Source organism: Elgaria multicarinata, chromosome 5 (assembly GCF_023053635.1).
Source record: "Elgaria multicarinata webbii isolate HBS135686 ecotype San Diego chromosome 5, rElgMul1.1.pri, whole genome shotgun sequence".
NCBI lineage: Eukaryota > Metazoa > Chordata > Lepidosauria > Squamata > Anguidae > Elgaria > Elgaria multicarinata.
This window is the reverse complement of record NC_086175.1, coordinates 86,077,414-86,098,002: the sequence shown is the minus strand read 5'-3', so window position 1 is coordinate 86,098,002 and position 20,589 is coordinate 86,077,414. Positions and strand designations below refer to the sequence as shown.

Sequence of the window (20,589 nt, the reverse complement as noted above, 5' to 3'; positions counted from 1 at the left end):
ACACCTTGTGAATAAGCCTCAAGCTCACAAGCTTGTCCTGCTTGTGAGTCCCTGGTCGACAGCTGGTTGACCACTATGTGAACAGAGTGATGGACTAGATGGACCCTTGGTCTGAACCAGTATGGCTCTTCTTATGTTCTTTTTTATTATTATTTATTTATTAAACTTTATTTAACAAAGCAGTTTAAAAAGTTAAAAATATATATAAAAACATACAAGTCAGACAGCATTTCTAATAAATACACAAACACGATTTCTGTAGATGCCGAACCGAGCTCATTTCCTTCAATTTACTGTGGTCAGAGGAAGAAAGTGTGGGATATAGCCTGCTCTGAAAAATTAACCTACCACCGCAGAGTTTCGTCGGGCCAACTTAGCTATGACCCATTCAATGAAATATGGTCTTCTTTTCTCGATTATATCAATGGTACAGATGTGGCATCCAACTCCAACTCTTCTTATGTTCGTATGCTCTTGTTTTTCTTCCTATAGCACAGCCACAAGGATGATATTGGAAAATCCACTTTTTGTTTAACACTAACTGCAGTTTATTGTTCTATCCAGAAAGGACAAGTTGTGGTTAGTTTAAACTAAAGATCATCGCTTGTCACAATAAATCAAATTCTGGTCTATTAGTATGTCCAGAATGGACCTTTAATTGAAGTTGATCTGTTCAATGTTGTTGTTGTCGTTGTTTAAGTTTGACTTCAACATTTAATGAAAAAGGGAAGTAAAGTTTTGGTTTATTCTATGATTCAATGATGTCCTGTGCTATTATTTATACTGCACCATCAATGTGTATCAGTTACATATAAGGGCTCTTCATGCAAACTCATGAGGGCTAAAACTGGGATCAGCTTCCTGCCTGCTGGCCCCACCCACAATGTCCCTGAGTACCACCCCCTCAGATCCCCAACTAATGCCCCAAATACGGGAGTTCTATTTGAATTTGCTTGTGGGAGTTCTAGTCGCAATCATTGCATGCAGGGACATTGTAGGCGGGGCCAGCATATGTGGCCCATCCCTATTTTAGTCCTCTTGCGTTTGGGAAAGTGTACGAAGAGAGCTATATTTTGGCTGCAATCATACTCACGCTTACCTGGGAGAAGCTCTATAATGGACAGTGGACCTTTCTTTTGAATAAATGTGCATAGGATTATTCTGTTAGATTTTATTGAGGCTTTATACAAAAGCTTCACATGCAAGATAAACTTTCTAAGCTGATCCCTGTTTAAGCAATAAAAACTCCATATAGTCTCAGGCAACTTAGTTTCAGAACAAGTTCCTCCCCCAGACTTTTAAAAGCCCAGCCTTTAGTTGGGATAAGTCACACTATGGCCAGATCTACACCAAGCAGGATATGACACTTTGAAAACTATATGGGGTGTGTCCTGGGCCCCAACAGTTGTCACTACTGTTATAAACCATTTTAAAGCGATAGTGTAGATCCTGCCTATGGCAAAGTAGAAGAAGCCAATTTGCTTCCAACAGCCTTACAGAAATCCAGAAATCAAGGGGAAGGTAGGATTCTGGTAGCAGCATAGCTTCAGAGCCTTGAACCCTTTCTTTATGATGGTGACACCAACATCACATAGTTTCCTAGCATTTTTCATTGTGAAATCGTAGTACTCTTTTATCAAGCTTTTGCATAATTGTGTTGTACTTAAGACTATTATGCCATTTAGTTTGAAAATTAGAACCTTCCAGTATTTAATGGATTTGATTTTGGTTCTTATTTTTTGGAGCATTGTCGCAAAGGTCCATTTGGGGACTAAGATTATCTCTAACTCTGCCTCAACCTCTCCATGTTGATATCACTTGCTTTTCCAAAGTGGGCAAGTGTTTTATATTGCCTGCCCACAACTCCCTTAAAGTGTGTGTGTAGCCTATCATTGTGATGAATACAGGTTCATGTATGTGTGTGTGTGTGCGCACACATTGTATACAACCTCCCTCTTAGGCTTACAGTCCCCTTTTGTAAAATCTATATGTTCTTCACTCCTCAGGTCTCTGTCTTTCGCTATCATCCTTTTATCAGGCTCCTTATTCTTAACGCACTATGGTTCTTTTATTAAACTAGGCCTTTGATGCAGCATGGCTGGCCTTATATTCTATTAAAACTCCTGTACAAATTACAAACTTCAGTTATTCTTTTTCTTCCTATCATGGTTGTTTTTGTTCTTGTTTCTGTCCCAGCCAAACTTTATTTAACTGCTGCACTGTTAGCATTTTTGGACTGACCCTTACCATGTCAGTAGATAGTATGTTCAGGAACGTTCTGTGACATCCATTTCATGTGCTGGCATTGGGTAGAAGGGCTTGCAGGTAAAAGCCAGTTTTTAACCTATTTTATATAGGATATCCAAAATATGCCAGTGTTATCTGTATTTTAGTATACATCCAAATTATTCCAGTATTATCTGTATTTTAGTATGCATGCTATTTTCCCTTTATGTATATGATATTAATAAATACCAGTAGAATCCAATGTGAATCAATTTTCACATTGAATTCTAGTAAATGCTGCATGGCATACAATTTCAGAGGCAAATTCCATAGCTTCAATTTCCATTTTTTTTATTATTATTTGCAAGTTAAAGGTCCCAGTGGTTTTCAATAAATTTGGTCCATTGCTAGTTCATGCAGGGCATCCGTGCAGTCTCGGCACTGTGAGCTGAACATAAGCTTAGTCAAAGCAAAATTGAATTCTTATCCAAGCAAATGTTATTGGGAAATTTGTTTGAGAGATGCACCCAGTGGTAGCATTTGCTGCTGCTGCTTGTGTGCTCTCCACATTTATTTTGACTCAGTGGAAATCAGATTTGGATTTAATGAAGTGAAAATACATCAGGCATGCTCAACACAAATAATTGCTTACCCCCCAAAAAATACAAGATGACTTTCTTTTTTCTTTTCTTTCTTTTTTACAGCAAAAGAGGACAAAAATAGATCTAATGGGGAAACCAGTGCCCAATAGAAGGGGAATCCACATGCAGAAAAGAGCTATGCATAATCTGAGCTTTGTTGCTGTTTTTGCCACAGTACTTCTCATTGCTAGAGATGAGCATCTTTTTAAATGGAACAAGGTTTTTTACCATGAAAACAGCAAGCAAAGTTCTGGTTTTCTGCGTGAGAGTCTCTCCTGTGAAATGTGTTAAGGCAGGGAACACCTGATCCACATGTCACAGGATCCAACCTGTTGAGAGGCTGTAGGTGCTCCCATCCATGAGCATATCATATAGTTTTGTTGTATTATGGGAACAGTAAGTCTGTGATCCCCATGATGCAACAAAACTGTGCATAACAAGTGCATTCAGGGGAGCATCTGTAAAGGCTATGGCATAGAGAATCCATGTACTTCTAGGGATATGAAATAGAGATAGGCAGACGAAGATCCTTAAAAAGAAATCAGTTAAGCTAGGGTGACCATATGAAAAGGAGCACAGGGTTCCTGTATCTTTAACAATTGTATAGAAAAGGGGATTTCAGCAGGTGTCTCTCTTCACCACAACTGTTAAAGATACAGGAGCCCTGTCCTCCTTTCCATATGGCCACCCTAGTTAAGAGGATATTCTTTTGGGGGGCCTGTTCAACACACTAAACCTTGGTTAGGCTGCTAACACTTTGCAACAAATGGTTAGTGAGCGTGTTTAGATTTTGGTTATGTAGCCACCATGATTAGGAATTGTTCACATGACACGCTAAGCCACAGCTGGTTAAGGCTTTTGGTTAAGGAGCAGGGTTTAAGGTGTCTTGTGCAATGCGTTTTGCTAAACCGTGCTCACTCACTAACCACAGTCAGATCGTCTGCAGCAGGGTTACCGGCTCTAACCATGGCTTAAAGTGTTGTGTGTGACAGCACAGCTTGTGGCTAGTGCTAACCCCAGAGACCCACAGTTTCACTAATCACAGAGCCTGAAGTGTTGTCTGAATAGGCCCAATGTTTTCCTCAAAATGCTTAACCACCATGGCGTAGCGTGTCACCTGAACAGGGTCTTTAATAAAAAAAGAGAGATAATTTCTGAATCAGTGAACCTTCTAGGCCATGTTGTCATCAGGAAGTGTAGAATCCTTTGTAACCTGTGACTCTCCTGCTTAGATGGAACTCTCCACACTACCTTTCCCTGCCCCTTCACACACACACTTTACTGGAGGCCTGAGAACACCATAAGAGATTCAAGCCAGGCAAGTTGGAGGGGGGGGGGCACAGATTGACACTCCATGCATACTAGGAGATGCTTTCTGGACTGAAGAGTTCATGCATAACAAATTCTTATTCCACTCTCCCTCTGATTCTTTTTTTTTCTATTTTCCTTTTTGACCTTCAGTGTACATGATGTCACTGCAATTGTTCATGCCTAAAACGTAGGTTGATAGATTTTTCTTTTCTTTTTAAAAAAAGTTATGTAAAGGTTCAGAGAGGAATAGTTAATTCACATACAAGCTTTCTAGTTTTGCATACTATGCAATGCATCAACACTTTAATACCTATAGTAAAGGTTTGATAATGCAGTTTCATACCAGGAATGGAGGAGTATTTCAGCTGGATTGCTAAGTAAATAAGGTTAGATATGGTCTGAGATCTTGAGAAGATTAGCACTAAAATTTAGGTAGCTCTACTTCTTAAAGTTGTAAATTAAAGCTCCCTGACATTTGCAACCTGCACCTAGAGCTTCTAATGAGCAAATAAGGTCACTTGAATGAGTCACTGGAGTGTGATTGCCCAAGGCAAAGATGTTTCTTTGTAGCTGCTTGGTTTGTTCGCTGCTTTGAAGTGCAGTTATGTAACTGTCCCTGGTTATTAGAATTCAAGCTTTATATAAAATGAAGACAAAGAATTTAATTTAGGATCAGCCAAATGCCAAGTTCCATCAAGGTGCTTCATCTGTTAAGGTTAATATCAGCAGCTGAGAATATTTTTTACCTATTATTGAAATTTACTTCTTAAAAAACAAAAAAAGAGTTTTAAAATGAAACAGATTTTCAGTAACATGCCTTCTTCTGGTAGTGACGTGGTACCGCATCTACTAGTTTGTCATGGCTTCTGCACAGCCCCAGGTATGGGATTGCACATGCATAATGAGCCACTGGAATCTTCTGGAACATCCCAGATTTGAATGCCCCATCTGCTTTCATCAGGCATGTATGTTGCAATCACTTCAGCATGCCATTAAAATTCTTTTCCTAGAATACTGTTTTATCTGTGATAGACAAGAACAGTTTCTTTTTAAATGCTCTGATGAATGTCTATGTAAATGAAACCCGAAGGTATGGAAACTAATAGTTCCTCCATGTATCCTTGATAAATATGGGTTTGCAGCATTTTCCAGAAGTTGGGCATAAATTCTCATCAGCCTTTCCTAAACAAAAGGTCTTAATTATACCATATCATAATCTTCATAAATAACAATTACAATTCCTTCTGTGAGAGAAGTTGATTATAAAATACTAATTTTGCTCTTTCTGTCTGGTCTGAATTTACCTAATGATGCTTCATGTGTCATTAAGCCTGTCTAAGATAAAAAATGAATGCTTCACTTCATGACTATTTTTTTTAAAAAAAACATAAAAGCATAGTGATTAAGTAAGTAATATGGTAGATAATGTCAAGAGTCCTGTTTTAAGCTCACTGTATGGAAGGGTTCTTTGGGTCTTTTTCTTTGGAGGTAACAAACAGTAAGGATAACACACTTTTCTTTGTTTTCGAGTGGATCACCATTAGTATCTCTTGCCACACTTGAACTAGAGCAAGAGATTAAAATAATTGTGCTATACAAGTAATGGAAATACTTAGCTCACATTTCAAGTTTTAATGAGGAAACATTTATATAAGTAACTTGCCCAGGTCTGAGATATAATTGGAATGAAAATGAATGAATGTGTTTAGGAAATGAATTCAATATTGGGAGCAAGGGTTATTGCAGTTCTTACGTACATATCTTAAACATTATATAATATGGGTTGGATCCATGATCTGCCTTCTATGAATAGAAGTGTTTTACACACAGAAGATGGTTCTGCCCATTTTTCGAGAACCCCTTCTCCTGCACAACAGCTCATAGTATTCAGCAAGGTCTCTGACTCTCAGTGTACCATTTTCAGGGGGCTGCATAGGGGGCTGTGAGAAGGAAGGGATGGTAGAGACCACTTCTGCCAAACCATTTGCACATATCTAAATCTGGATCCAGCCATATATTGTATGTACAAAGTATAATATAAAGAATATAAAAATGCTCCCATAAAAATATTAAAATATGCCCCATAAAATGTTGAAAAGTGCCTCAGCCATCAAGCTTCAACCCACCTGACCAAAGTCCTCTAGTTTTAGTATAATTGGTAGCAATGCATCTCTCTGAACATAAGGGATGAGAATTCTGTTTGATTAGGAGAAATGAAATACACTATCAGCCTAAGCCAGTATGGCCATTGGTCAGCAATGGCAGGAGTTGTCATTCAAAACAGCTGGAGGGCCTCAGGTTGGGAGAAGGCTGCTTTAATCATTTAGGAAACTAAGTATATATTTATGGTAGACAATATATAAGCTGGCATAACATAACTGTCTATGAAGATATACCAGTGCAGTGCTTGATATGTTCTATATCCAACTACACTGGGACCATCAATGGTTAGCCTCTGGCAGAATCTCAACCTATGTACCCATGTTTCCTTCTGTTTCCCTATCTCTCTGCATCATGCTTCTGGAAGGTGATTGGAGGTACAACAGACTGAAATTTGGGTGTACATTAAGAAATTAATTATTTCCAAGATTATGTGTCTTTCTGATTCTCATAATATACCCCCCCAAAAAATCTGGAATTTGATGGAAATAATTCCATGTGGCAATAGTTCCATTTGTTACCTGTAGAGTGCAAGACATATGCATTCCATGGCTGCCCCATCACTTGAAGTATTTCCAGCTCAGTGCCACCTGTTCCTGGTATCAGGTGGCACTAACATAAAACACTGCTAGGCAGAAGCTTTTCCAAAGAGTGATAATATTAGAATTGGCTCAATTCCACTACCAAATTATTTGGGTTCAAATGCCAATAAAATTGGCCCAGATATCAGCATGTTTTGTAACAATTTTGGTCTCTTCCAATATATGAAAATTACCAGGGGGGGTTCTTTACAAAACTTCCATTTGTAAAAAAAATTCTTAACAAACCCATGAATAAATTTGTTACAGCAAATGAAGTAATGTGTAAAGTGGGGCAGTATGGGAGATAACTGTGTTTCGTTTATATCTAAGAATTATTTTCATGTCCGTGGTTAGGGAGATGTAATCATTTTTTCCTTCCTAAAATTAACAAAGCTATAAACATTTTCATTTGCTGGTAAATAAATTTAAAACAACCATTAAAGATGTCAGAGCTTTCAGCAACAATGATAAATTATTAAATGTAACATATACTGTAGATCACAGAAGCTAAGCAAGAAATGCCGGTGGGAGGCATTACTCCCCCATTCATAAACTACAATGACATAGTAGATGCATTTGCTAGTGTTGAGTTTAAAAAGGCACCAAAGAGAGCAACTAAAGTTGTTCTTTATAGGTCTCTGTGAGGTTTATGGCAATAAAACAAGGGGCCGTTTAAGCATATTTATACAATAGGCAGTGCCATATTTGTGTTTTTCAGAGTTCTAACTATTTAGGCTTTGGGGAGCTTGACGGTGTATCAAAAGCTATACAGCCAGTCTTTTTTAAAAAATAGTAAGATTTAACTATAGCCTAAAACTGTGTCTGTGACCCTATTCATATTAGCTCTTGTAGAAAAAATACATACTGTCTTTTGTAGCCTGTATTAGTCCAGTGTCTCCAGTATTCTCACAAAGGTTTTTGATACACAGATTGAGTTCTACAGGAGCTGAAGTTTCCCTGTTCACTGAAATATCAGAGAATGTTTTTCATATATAACCAAAGTGAACTTCTTGGGAAAGCCTCAGTTCATATGAAGCTCTGTATTGTGTACTTGAGTTTGGTACAGTTTGGACTGATGTATGTTATCTCTTTCATATAGGCAATGAGCACAGGGATATTTTGGAGACTCATTGGCTTTCCCAGACAAGAGCCTACTTCATTACGTAGTGAAAAAGTAGTGCGAGGCATTAGCTACACCTAAGGATATTCCAGGCAAATGGATATTCCAGGCAAATCCTGCCTGCTCCCGGGATTCCCTGTGTGTCATTTGGATGCAAAGGGATGATCCCAGGATATAGGCCTGGTCTAGCTATGGCCTGAGTTAGTGTTTTATATATACAGTACATGTATATATAAATACATGTAGAGCAGTAGAACACATACATACACACAAGGTTAACAAAGTGAGAACTAAAGATAACAGGAATGCAAAGAGCACATCTTGATCTCTTGGCTTTGAAAAACAAATATATTATCTAAACATCTCTATGTTTACTAAGCATCAAACCATGAATATAACAATTGCTGAAAAATAAAGTTGGGAGACATTGGTGTTTTTTTTTGTAGACAGAAACCCAGCCAGAATCCTTATTCAAACTCTAAAAAATTGTGTGCCAAGCAGTAAGGAAACACCTTTTATAGTTCATTTTTTGTTAGTTATTGTTGAGAAACTACAAGAACGCATTGAGGGTCCTATAAACTATGCATGTGTGGCTCTTTTGCTCTTTTTCTACCTTCTAGGAAAAAATATGTTAGCATTCATAGCAATACTAGCTTGGGTCTGTGATGCCACTGAGGCGTTGGAATGTTAAATAGTCCCATATTGGGTGACTTTCAATTGTACAGGATGGAAATATAGAATAATAATAATAATAATAATAATAATAATAATAATAATAATAAATTCTTACCCACCTCTCCACTTGGATCGAGGCGGGGAACAACAATGAATATAAAACACATTAAAAACTGATTAAAATCATAGCATACATGATTAAAACATCCTTAAAACATCCTAAAAACATTCTAAAATTTCACTGGATAGGCCTGCTGGAATAGATCAGATTGGTCTTTATGCCAAACTCACTTCTAGAGAGTTGCTCCAAGGGAAGCAATTGGGTGATGCCACACATCATCGTTCACACAAAGATGTAACTTGTGTGTATACATGACCCAAACCGGTCTAAGGACACCTTTGACTGGAGGTGAGGTGCACATACAACGGATTTATGCACTATGCTTTTACTGAATTGAGGGATAGGAATTTCTAAAAGGGCTTAACACTATTTCAAAGTACAAAAGCATAGACTTTCTTTTTTACATATTTTTGTTCTCAAAAACACAGCCATGCATATTCATTACAGAAAAGAGAAATGGCTTAGTGTACCCATCCCCTAGCACATGGGGCACTTCTAAAAGGCCTAATTAGAAAAGTTAGGGAAAGATGAAGATTGGGGAAATTAGCGTTTGCGAAACAAGAAGAGAAAGGGGATGCTATGGAAATGGCAGAACCAGGGGATTGGGAGGTTATGCAACCAAGGAAGCTCATGTGATGGTAGAAATGGTGACTGTGGAGGTGGAAAATGGACAAGTGTAGGAAGATGGAGGCATGGGGAAATAGAGCAGGAGTGCTTATAAAGACCTGACTTCACAGGAAGATGAACCCAAAGGACAGAACTTCCTGGTTGTCTACAAAAGTCAGAAAAATGCTGTAGGCACAGGCCACTCTCAGGATTTCCAGTTTTAGTTCCAATTTTTAAAATGAATAAACAACCTCAAGCTCCCTAGGCACTCTTAAGTACTAAAATATAAAGATCCCAGCCAAAATAATGGCTTTGGTCTATTTAATCTCTAGTGATAATTCTGAGACCATAGCTATGGCTAGACCAGGCCTATATCCCGGGATTGTCCCAGGATCGTCCCAGTGCATCCAAATGACACACAGGGGATCCCTGGAGCAGGCAGGGACGACCCCTCCATTTGCCTGGGATAATCCTTCAGTCTAGCTAAGGCCCAAGTAGAGGCTAAGATGTTACTAAGGGCCCCAGAGCCACCACAATTTGCTTAAAAATAGATTTGGATGGGGAATCTTACCGATAGAGCCAGAGTGGTGTAGTGGCTAAAGAGTTGGACTGGGAGTCGGGAGATCTGGGTTCTAGTCCCCACTCGACCATGGAAACCCACTGGGTGACTAGGCCAGTTACAGACTCTCAGTTCAACCTACCTCACAGGGTTGTTGTTGTGAGGATAAAATGGAGAGGAGGAGGATTATGTACAATGCCTTGGGTTCCTTGGAGGAAAAAAGCAGGCTATAAATGCAATAAATAAATGATAAATAATACGGCATCTTCTTAGGATTTCTGATAGAGGTATGAAACAGCATGTTCAGGTCAATATTTTTATACCTGCTTCCCAATACCATAAGCTCACTTTTTGACCACTTCCCTTGGACTCAAAACTGACAAGTCACACAGAGGTTGAAGACTACCTCTGTGGCCTTGCAAGTTGAACTGTGTTTCTACATTTGGAACCCAGTTTTGGGACACAATGGGCACTTCACTAGGATTGGCTAACCTCTCTCTCTCTCTCTCTCTCTCGGTGTGCAAGATAGCAGGTATCTGTGGGCAATTGCAGCAAATAAAATGGTTCAGTCAGAAAGCACAAAGGGAACTGTGGCCCTGGAAACATGGGATTTGCACTGGAATAGAACCAAAAATCATGCTAGGAAAGAGTCACAAGGAAGATTAAATTCAATTGGACCCTGGGTAATTCGCAGAGCTGCATCACACCAGCATGAAGGTTGCCCAAGCAGAAGGAATGAATATTGACTGCGCAAACTCCAAGGCCATTAGAGACTTTGAAAGAAAAGGAACAAATTGCTCAATGGCTTAGACTCAGGAAGGGTCAAAACAAAGAGAACAATACTTCAGTTACAGCAACTGAATCGAAGGCACAAGAAGGTTCTTTAGCTCGATTAATTTTCTATCCAGCTGGCTATAAAGAGAAGCATAGTATATTAACAAGGGTGCTCAGATAGTGCTTAACCTGCATGACATCTCTGGGAGATTGGGATGCTTCAGGATTGGACTATTTTCTTGCCAGGGCTTTTGATTGGCCCAAATCAATTTGAATGGCTCTCATTGGGCTACCCTTGTGAGTTAGTCAGCTGTTGGCGGCATCACAATCAGGCAGGATTTTGAATGTTTTCTGCAGCCACATGAAGCATCTCCGTTTCATTAATGAAGAAGCAAATCTTTTCTTTGGCCATTGTCTCTGCAGTCATTTCAGAGCCTGATGTTCCTGGTGACTCTCAGTTGCCTCTTCTGGAAGAATGAGGGATTCTTGAGCCAAGGTGTCAAATTAATGCCAATTAAGTCCATTGTGCACAATACATGTCAGAGCCAGCATATCTGAAGCTCCTCTGTAACAGTGACACCAGCAATAGACACCAAATAGAAAGATGGGAGTTTCCATTTAAACTGAAGATAGAGGAAGGGGCAGTTACAGCTGCATACATTTCAGCAGCATCCCCTAGAGAGGCTTACATCATGACGCAGGCTTCGGTTGTTGAAGCCATAAACAGTGGGGAAGGTGTCTGTGAATGAATACTGTAGATTTGCTACTGTGTCTTCTAGGAAAACAGCAGAAAACAATCTCCTCCTGCTCCAGACGCTTTGGATTGATTTCAGTGTTCCGTTCTTACACATCATAATAAATGGCAGTTTCCATGCCTTTCCCTTTTTCACTAATAAAATCTCAGCAGAAGATTACCGTGATACTGTGACATGGAACAGATGCTGTTGTGGCAGGATCTGTTGCTGCTGGACGGTGGTGATCGTGATGGCACCCCATTGGTCTTCCTTTATTCCTCTTATTAAGTCAAAGGAGACATTAGCTGACAAGCATAGAGACGTAATAGGCTGGCCCTGGGTGCACGGCTCCAGCTCTCTATCCAGTTTAAGCCCCCACAAGTTCTACAAATGCCCTAACAGGCCTAAAGTCCCTTGCTTCTTTATCGCAAACTGCTTGAAAATAGTCATTTTGTCACAAACTGTGACAAATGTATTAGCAACAAAAATAATGAAAAATTAACATTATAAAACTGAAAGATTTATAATGTGAGGTACTGCATAATTTATAAAAAGACTGGATTGATATTAGAAATATAGAAATTTAAAATCATTGTTCCAGTGAATTATCTGAACTTCTGTAACACTATAACATAAACCTTTGTTTTGTAATTAGCCAAACTTTTTGGTTTTAGGATTTTTATACAACATTCAAGACTACTTTTCCTGACACATGGATGCATAAATAAAGGCAAATGTAACTTTTCAGTAAAGCCCAGTTCAGCTGAGAGAGTTGTGTCAAAAGATATAAATGATAGCAATTCCGTTAGCATCCCAATCCTCAGACTTGATCAAAAGGCTGAACAAACACTGAAGCCTTAGAGCACTTTGAGTCATCAAAAGAACAAGCATGGCTTCATTCTGTTCTAATCCTATTAGTGGAGGCTCCATCAGAAAGGTTTTTTTTTTTCCCCTCTCGCTCAAAATTAAGGTTCTGGAACATTGTTCCAAAGATGTTGCCATTGACACTAAGTTAGAAAATTTATTTTACTGGTTGTTTTCCTATGTCAGTAAAACCTTTTGAAAGTAGTTCCTCTGGTAGTGGCTCTATTAATTCTAAATTGCCATGACTTTGTTGACTTCTGAGGAAACAGCCCTATTCAGACATTCAGAATGTCTGTAAAGTAAGGTATGAGGGAGGAGTGTGCTAGCCATAAGAACATAAGAAGAGCCATACTGGATCAGAACAAGGGTCCATCTAGTCCAGCTCTCCTGTTCACACAGTGGTCAACCGGCTGTCGACCAGGAACCCACAAACAGCTCCCTGCCACCTATGTTTCCCATCAACTGGTGTATATAGGCTTACTGCCTCTGATATTGGAGGTAGCACGTAGACATCAGGATTAGTAGCCCTCTTCTGTCACGCTCTATACATGGAAGGTGACTTTCTGAAGGGGAGTATCTCCATGGATAGAGGAAGCTCTCCCCTTCAGAAAGTCATCCTCCATTTGTAGAGGTGAGAAAATGCAATAGCGGAGAGGAGAGCCCCCCTCCTTGTGCTTTTACTTTACACAGTTTTAGACCACCTGAAGATGCCTAATAGCTTTCTTACATTTTGATGATATTGCATTGGGTTTTATTGAACTTTCTCAAGTTGGCAATGTTCTGTGATTTCCAAAACTATGATAGAACTTAATATTCTGTCACTTACTAGTATTTTCAGAAAACTTTGCAGTTTTTCTGCTCAATTTGATAATGACTTACACTGAATAGCTTATAACATGAGTGAGAGTAAATAACAAATAATGTAATGAGACAGAGCTGTGTCATAGTGCCTTATAACAGCCAGATAAAAGTTTTACATTCAAAAACTTCTGTCAATCCATGTGTTAGAAAGAACCACTACAAATAACTTTTCCCAGTTTATTTGATACTCAAATGTATTTGTCTGGGTTGAATCTAGGCTAAATTAATCCTGCTGTAGGTCCATTGAAATCAAGCAAGCAAGTTAGTCATGACTTAAATCCCATTGATTTCAATTGTAATTAGAATGTATTACGTTTCTATACCCCCATAGCCAAAGCTCTCTGGGTGGTTTAGAAAGATTAAAAACATTAATAATACAATATGCAAAATTTTAAAACATAAAACATGTACAAATGGAGACAACGTATATCTAAAATCACTTTGATCAATCAGCCAAACCATAAGACAAATCTAGGATCGATTAAAACTCATCATATGCTGTCAAATGCAGTGGCTTTGCTCCTACTTGAATCTCTGGAAGCTGCTCTTATTCAGATCGATTCAGAATAAGACTTCCCTCATTCACAACTTAATTGTGGATGAGGTGACAGATCTAGCATGTATAATCAAGACCTAGGTGAGTGAGCAGGGAGGAGTCAGTCTCAGCTATGCCCAGTTGGTTCAGCATCAGGCTAGACTTGAGGGCCAGGGAGGGTGGGTTGTTGTGGTCTATAGGAATTCCATCCCTTCTGCAGGCACTCTGTCCATCTGACTTCTGCTCTGGAGTGTTGCATCAGTGGTACAGATTAGGGATTCTGATGGTGTACTGCCCACCCCATTGCTCAACAGACTTCCTAGCTGAGCTGTCAGAGGTGGTCTCAGGTGTGCTGCTGAGATGGTTCTGGGGAATGTCAGCATTCATGTTGAGGGCACCTTGTCCATGGCGGCTCAGGATTTTATTGCCTTCATGACAACCAAGGGATTAAACCCATGCCATCAGCCCAATGCATGTAGTGGGGCATACTCTAGACCTGGTTTTATCAGCCGGATATGGAGATCTGAAGGTGGGGGACTTTGCATCAGTACCTTTGTCATAGTCAGATCATTGCCTGCTAAGGTTTAGACTTAAAGCAGCTTTCCCCCTGTGTAGGGGTGGGGGAAGCTATTAAGATGGTCCGCCCCTGGAAGCTAATGGATCCGAATGGTTTCCAGAGGGCTCTGGGGAGATTTCTGGATGACATGGAGGACTCTCCTGTCAAAACTCTTCTTGATCTGTGGAAAGCAGAAGTGATCTGGGCTTCTGAGCACCCTCATCTGAGTAGAGCTCATCCTATTACAGAACTGAGAGCAATGAAACAAAGTAAGAGATGGCTTGAGTGCAGATGGAGAAAAAACCCTAGTGGATGCAGTCAAATGCTGGCATGTGCCTATATAAGGTAAGGTATATTTAGGAGCAGTGAGGATGGTAATGAAACCAATATTTTGCTGGCTTTATTGAATCATCTATCTGCTGCCCAACAGAACTTTACAGATTTGTCCGGGGGCTATTACATGCTGATCCCAAGGACCTGTAGACCCATCTGAGATCTGGGGAATCTCAGCATCCCGAGGGGAGGCCCCTGCCCTTGCATCCCCCCAAAGCAGTTCCCTCCAAAGGGGTGACACCCTTTGTTATCGTCACCTTTATTGGCTGATAAGAGCCCTCCCAGGAGAACAGATATAGCTGGTTCAATTTGGCAATCAGCCTGGGAAGCTTTCTGTGGTTCTTTGGCGCTGCTGCTGGCCTCCCTTACAGAGAAAGCAGTAACAAAAAGCATTGTGGGACAGGGCCTGGAAGATGGTAAGTCCAGTATGCCTGCCTGAATTGATATCCCAGCTCTATGGAACTAAGGCATGACTAACTTAGTCTGGACCCAAGCCTATATATTCTTATGCTCACTGTGTTATATAACTCTATTTCTTACATAATTCAGTTTTACCAGCGGTACCGTCCTATATATGTCTACTCAGAAGTAAGCCTCCTTGACTTCAAAGGGGCTTACGCCAAAGTAACTTTGTATAGCATTGCAGGCTGAATCTTGTTTTCAAAATATATTGAAATATAATGTGGTGTATCTTCAATCATTTAGTCAAGCGTATACCCTTACTCTTCACACTGTCTTCTTGCCTGTAGATTGGGGGAAAGATAAACATGCTTTTACAGTAATTTTTCAGAAGCACGGCAAATGTAGTTGGGAACTCTTGGTGTGAAATTACATAGAAAGTTCATTTCTATAGATAGCTTGATTCAATTCCATTCATTATTTAATATTGTCAAATTATATTGACTGTATTTGATGTAAAAGTCCTTAACTATTTCCTTAAGTATAAAATTGCACTGGATTCTGATGCTCCAGAGTATGGAGGACATAGTAGACTCGACCATAACACAGATTTCTTCTCTCAACAATTTTCACACAACCATCTACCTCATTCTCTTTTGGTAAGTACTATTTTTATTTATTTATTTATTTGCTGCTTTACTTCTGCAAAGTATGTCTACAGTGATAGTTTAACATTTTAAATCTTCAATTAAACATATGCATTTTGCCTCCCAACCCCCCCCCCCCCCAGAAATATGATGTTCAGTGTTCCCATGAATATCTAAAATTAAACCAAAGGTCATCTGTGGATGTGATATGATTTAGGCAAAGTGATAGTTAGACAATAACATTTCTAACTACCTTTAATCTTTTAAAATTTAAATATTACTGAACTGTATGCAAGAATTCTATGAAATAACTAAGCATGAAACCATTTTAATGCACATGCTTTTGTTGTCATAATGTTTCATTCTGAATTGTTTCATTTTTCATCTCTCATCTCTCAGTAACTTGCATGTTTATGCGTTTTGTTTTGTGTGTAAGCATGAACAGCCTAACTTTTGTGTTAGTGACTAAGGGCATAGTTCTATGCATATTTAGACAGAAAAAGCCCTACAACTCCCAGCATTCCCCAGCCACCCATGAGGCATGCTGGGAATCGTGGGCCCTTTTTCTTCTTTGTCATGGTCTCTGTGCATCACACATATGGGCTCTGCGCCTGCGCGGAGTCTGACTCGGAAAAAACTTCCATAGCTAAGAATCTTGGCGAATCTCCCCCACGGCGTAGTGTGCATGTCCTGAGGGGTTCCCGCCCAATCCTTCAGTTCTTCTTTGACCGCCATTGCGGCTGCATCGTCAGGAACAACTTCGTGTATCTGAAAGAGAAGAAAATAGCTAGGATTAGATTTAACTTTTAAATTTCTATTAAAAAAAAAAAAAGAGGAAGACATTCTTCATTCTTGGACTCGCGATCTCTGATCGCCGCCTTAGGGCGCATGGCCCTCCGGGCCCCGTTCAAAAAGTGCACGCGTTGTGGAAGTAAACTCCCACCCTCCGACGGCCACAATTTGTGTCTCCTCTGCCTGGGGCGCTACCAGCTTTTCCTTTGGGAAAAGATAGGAACACTCTGCGACCATCTTCCAGAGGACTATAGAGAACTCGCGCATGTATTCCAAGCAGAAGCTACTAAATTAGCAAGACAAGAAATACATACAGCTCGATACCAAGCGGACTGCGGCACCAAGGCGATGGTCGGAGCCATCGCCTTAAGGAGGCATGCATGGTTAAGATCCGCAGGCTTATCACAAGAATCTAGATCTCCCATCGAAGATCTCCCCTTCGATGGGATAGGGCTGTTCAACGCTAAGACCAACGAAGCGATGGACACAGTCCAAAAAGCGAAGACGACAGCAAAGAAAATGGGGATCGGACCAACACAACAACCCAAGCCCAGACGCTGGTATCGCCAACAAACCTTTGACCATAATAGATACCAGCCAAACTGAACAGCCTTCAGAACGCAACAACAACAGCAACACCAACAACAGAACAGACGTCAATTCATAGGACCATCAAAACCTCGTTACCAACATAGGAAATTCGACAGCGTCAAACGGCGCCTTTGACTTAATGATAACCAGCTCACCACACCACGTCAAGCCCATCACCACCCCGTTCGGAGGCAGACTCACTACAGCGATGCAGGCATGGAAACAAATAACCACAGACAAGTGGGTATTAAACATCATAGAAAATGGCTATCGCCTGCAATTCGATTCCATGCCTCCATCAGGAATAGTGAGAATAACCCCTCCTTCCCATACCTTAAAGACAGAAGTCACCTCTTTACTTCAAAAAGGAGGAATACAACCAGTTCCACACAAGCAAAGAAATCAAGGTTTCTACTCGCGCTACTTTACCATCCCAAAAAAGGACAGAGGACTCCGTCCTATTTTAGACCTTCGAGATGTAAATTCATTCATAACGCCCAAGAATTCAGAATGATATCCCTAACCACTATCCTCCCCCTGCTAACCAAAAATGCATGGTTTGCCTCCATAGACTTAAAAGATGTGTATTTTCATATAGATATACACAAGCACAGCCAGCAGTTTCTCCGATTCGCAATCGGAAAGAAAGCATTTCAATTCACTGTCCTTCCCTTTGGACTGTCAACAGCGCCACACGTCTTTACAAAATGCATGGCAGTGGTGTGCGCGCATCTAAGAAAACAGGGCATCCATGTGCACCCATACCTGGATGACTGGTTATTGGTGGGCCATTCGCAGAAGAGTTTGCTCCAAGACATAGACCAAGTAATACATTTGCTGCACGACTTGGGGCTCATAATAAACGAAGAAAAATCCAGATTAAGCCCAACGAGGTCCATCCTCTTAATTGGAGCGATACTACACGCCCCATCCGGTCAAGTGTTCCTGCCAAAAGAAAAGGCACAAACCATCATCACCTTAGCACCAAATAAACATCTACGCCCACGACATTCAAAGGCTATTAGGATTCATGGCGTCAACGGTCTTAATCATACCCTTTGCACGCCTCAAAATGAGACGCCTACAACTATGGTTTACAAGGATCCTAAAGCCATGGCACGACACAAGGTCCCTCAAACTAAAGTTAAGACAGGGAGTCAAAAGATCACTTCAGTGGTGGACCCTGCAAAGAAACCTCTCAAAAGGAATTCCCTTCGGGATCTCCACGCTGTCAAAAACAATAACCACAGATGCGTCCAACTCCGGATGGGGAGGACACTGCGGACCCCTCAGGGTGCACGGCACATGGACACCCAAAGAAAGAAGAGCACATATCAATTTGCTAGAGCTCTGGGCAGTTCAGAAAACACTGAAGGCATTCGAGGTGTGTCTTCGGGGACACCATGTGCAGGTCACCTCGGACAATACAACCGTGATATATTATATCAACAAACAGGGAGGAACAAAATCCCTCCCAATAACAAGACTAACTCTAATTATATGGGAATGGTGTATACACAGCAGGGTATCCTTAACGGCGATACATATCCCCGGTCAAAAAAATCATCTAGCAGACCGCCTGAGCAGGCGAACGACCACTACCCACGAGTGGCAGATCCACCCAGCAGTCCTTGCAGACATTGTGGTGAGGTGGGGACAACCCAAAATCGACCTGTTTGCCACACAGGACAACAGGATCTGCAAACTGTTTTGCAGCAGAGAAGGAATTGGATGGGAATCGATGGGGGATGCATTCATGAACACGTGGTCCAACCACCTATGCTTCATATTCCCCCCATTCCCGCTGATCACCAGAGTCTTAGCAAAGATAGCAATGTACAACACAGATTGCATTCTCCTAACACCCTGGTGGCCCAGACAGGGCTGGTTCACAACACTCCTACACAGATCGCATCACAACTTTTATCAACTACCGACAAGGAGAGACCTACTCAGTCAGAACCAGGGTCAAATTCAGCACCCAGACCTCGAGACTCTCCACCTCACAGCATGGAGAATACTTCCCCAGTAAATGAGGTCACTTTAAAAAAGATTCAAGATATCATGGAGGCGTCCAGAAAACCCTCAACACGTGCATCATATAAGAGGAAGTGGAAATGTTTTACCCAGTTTGCGAGAGAAGAGGGGTTCATTCCAACAAACTGCTCAGTTCAACGACTCCTGTCCTTTTTACTACGGTTAGTTGACAAGGGATTGCAAGTTTCGTCAGTTAAGGTTTACCTAGCCGCAATATCAGCATTTCACGAGCAGGTGGAAGGACACACTTTCTTCTTGCACCCCAAAGTAAAACAATTTCTAAAAGGACTGCAAAATCTTATTCCCCCATTCGGACACCATGTCCCTCATGGAGCCTTTCAGTACTATTGCGTCAATTAACTCAAAGACCTTTTGAACCGCTGGCTACAATTGATTTGCAACTACTGACATGGAAGGTGGCTTTCTTAGTCGCAATCACGTCAGCCAGGAGAGCTAGTGAACTATGCGCTCTTCGAATAGATGAGCCATACATCATATTTCACAGAGACAAGGTTGTACTCAGACTGGATATACACTTCCTACCAAAGGTGGTATCTACATTTCACTTAAACCAGGACATAGTTTTGCCTGCATTCTTTCCGTCCCCAGGGACACATCTAGAAAGGACACTACATACGCTCGACGTCAGACGTGCACTAGCCTTTTACAAGGCAAGAACAGAACAATTCCATCATAGCAACCACCTCTTTGTCTGTTATGGACAAGGCAAAAAAGGCCTACCTGTATCGGCACAGAGACTATCCTCGTGGTTAGTGCAAACAATTCAGTTAGCTTATAAGTTGGCAAAGCTGGAACCCCCGAAAGCAGTAAAAGGTCACTCATCTAGAGCGATGGCCACCTCATCTGCTTTCCAGAGAGGAGTATCAATTCCAGAAATATGCAGAACGGCTACATGGTCGAGGCCAACTACATTTGTAAGGCACTACAAACTGGATGTGAGAGCTCGTGCAGACTGCACTTTCGGCAGGGCTGTACTATCATCAATCTGCACCTAGCAGGGACACCTACCCACCACCGGTAAGTCAGCTCGCTAATCGCCCATATGTGCGATGCACAGAGACCACGACGAAGACGGACAGGTTGCTTACCTGTAACTGTGGTTCTTCGAGTGGTCATCTGTGCAGTCACACAACCCTCCCGCCTACCCCTCTAGGTGGAGATACATCAATTTCACGGCACATACGTGAAACCAGTATCCCTCGGTACCGAGGCCGCAATGGGTCTCATTCAAACTGAGGGATTGGGTGGGAACCCCTCAGGACATGTGCACTACGCCGTAGGGGAGGGGTTCCCGCCAAGATTCTTAGCTATGGAAGTTTTTTCTGAGTCAGACTCCGCGCAGGCGCAGAGCCCATATGTGTGACTTCACAGATGACCACTCAAAGAACCACAGTTACAGGTAAGCAACCTGTCCTATCTAAACATAAGAACGTAAGAAGTGCCAT

The 20,589-nt window shown here is 41.1% G+C and overlaps 1 protein-coding gene across 3 annotated transcripts in view; it reads left to right on the top strand.

Annotated features, from left to right (window-relative positions):
* GBE1 (1,4-alpha-glucan branching enzyme 1) overlaps positions 1-20,589 on the top strand; it is a 216,902-nt gene that overhangs the window by 156,195 nt on the left and 40,118 nt on the right. For all 3 annotated transcript variants that reach the window (XR_010025475.1, XM_063126768.1, XM_063126767.1), the window contains exon 15: positions 15,598-15,715. Coding sequence is in view for 2 of the 3 variants with exons in the window: in XM_063126768.1 (XP_062982838.1) it covers positions 15,598-15,715 (118 nt within the window). In the remaining variant the exon portion in view is untranslated. The remainder of the gene's footprint in view (positions 1-15,597; positions 15,716-20,589) is intronic.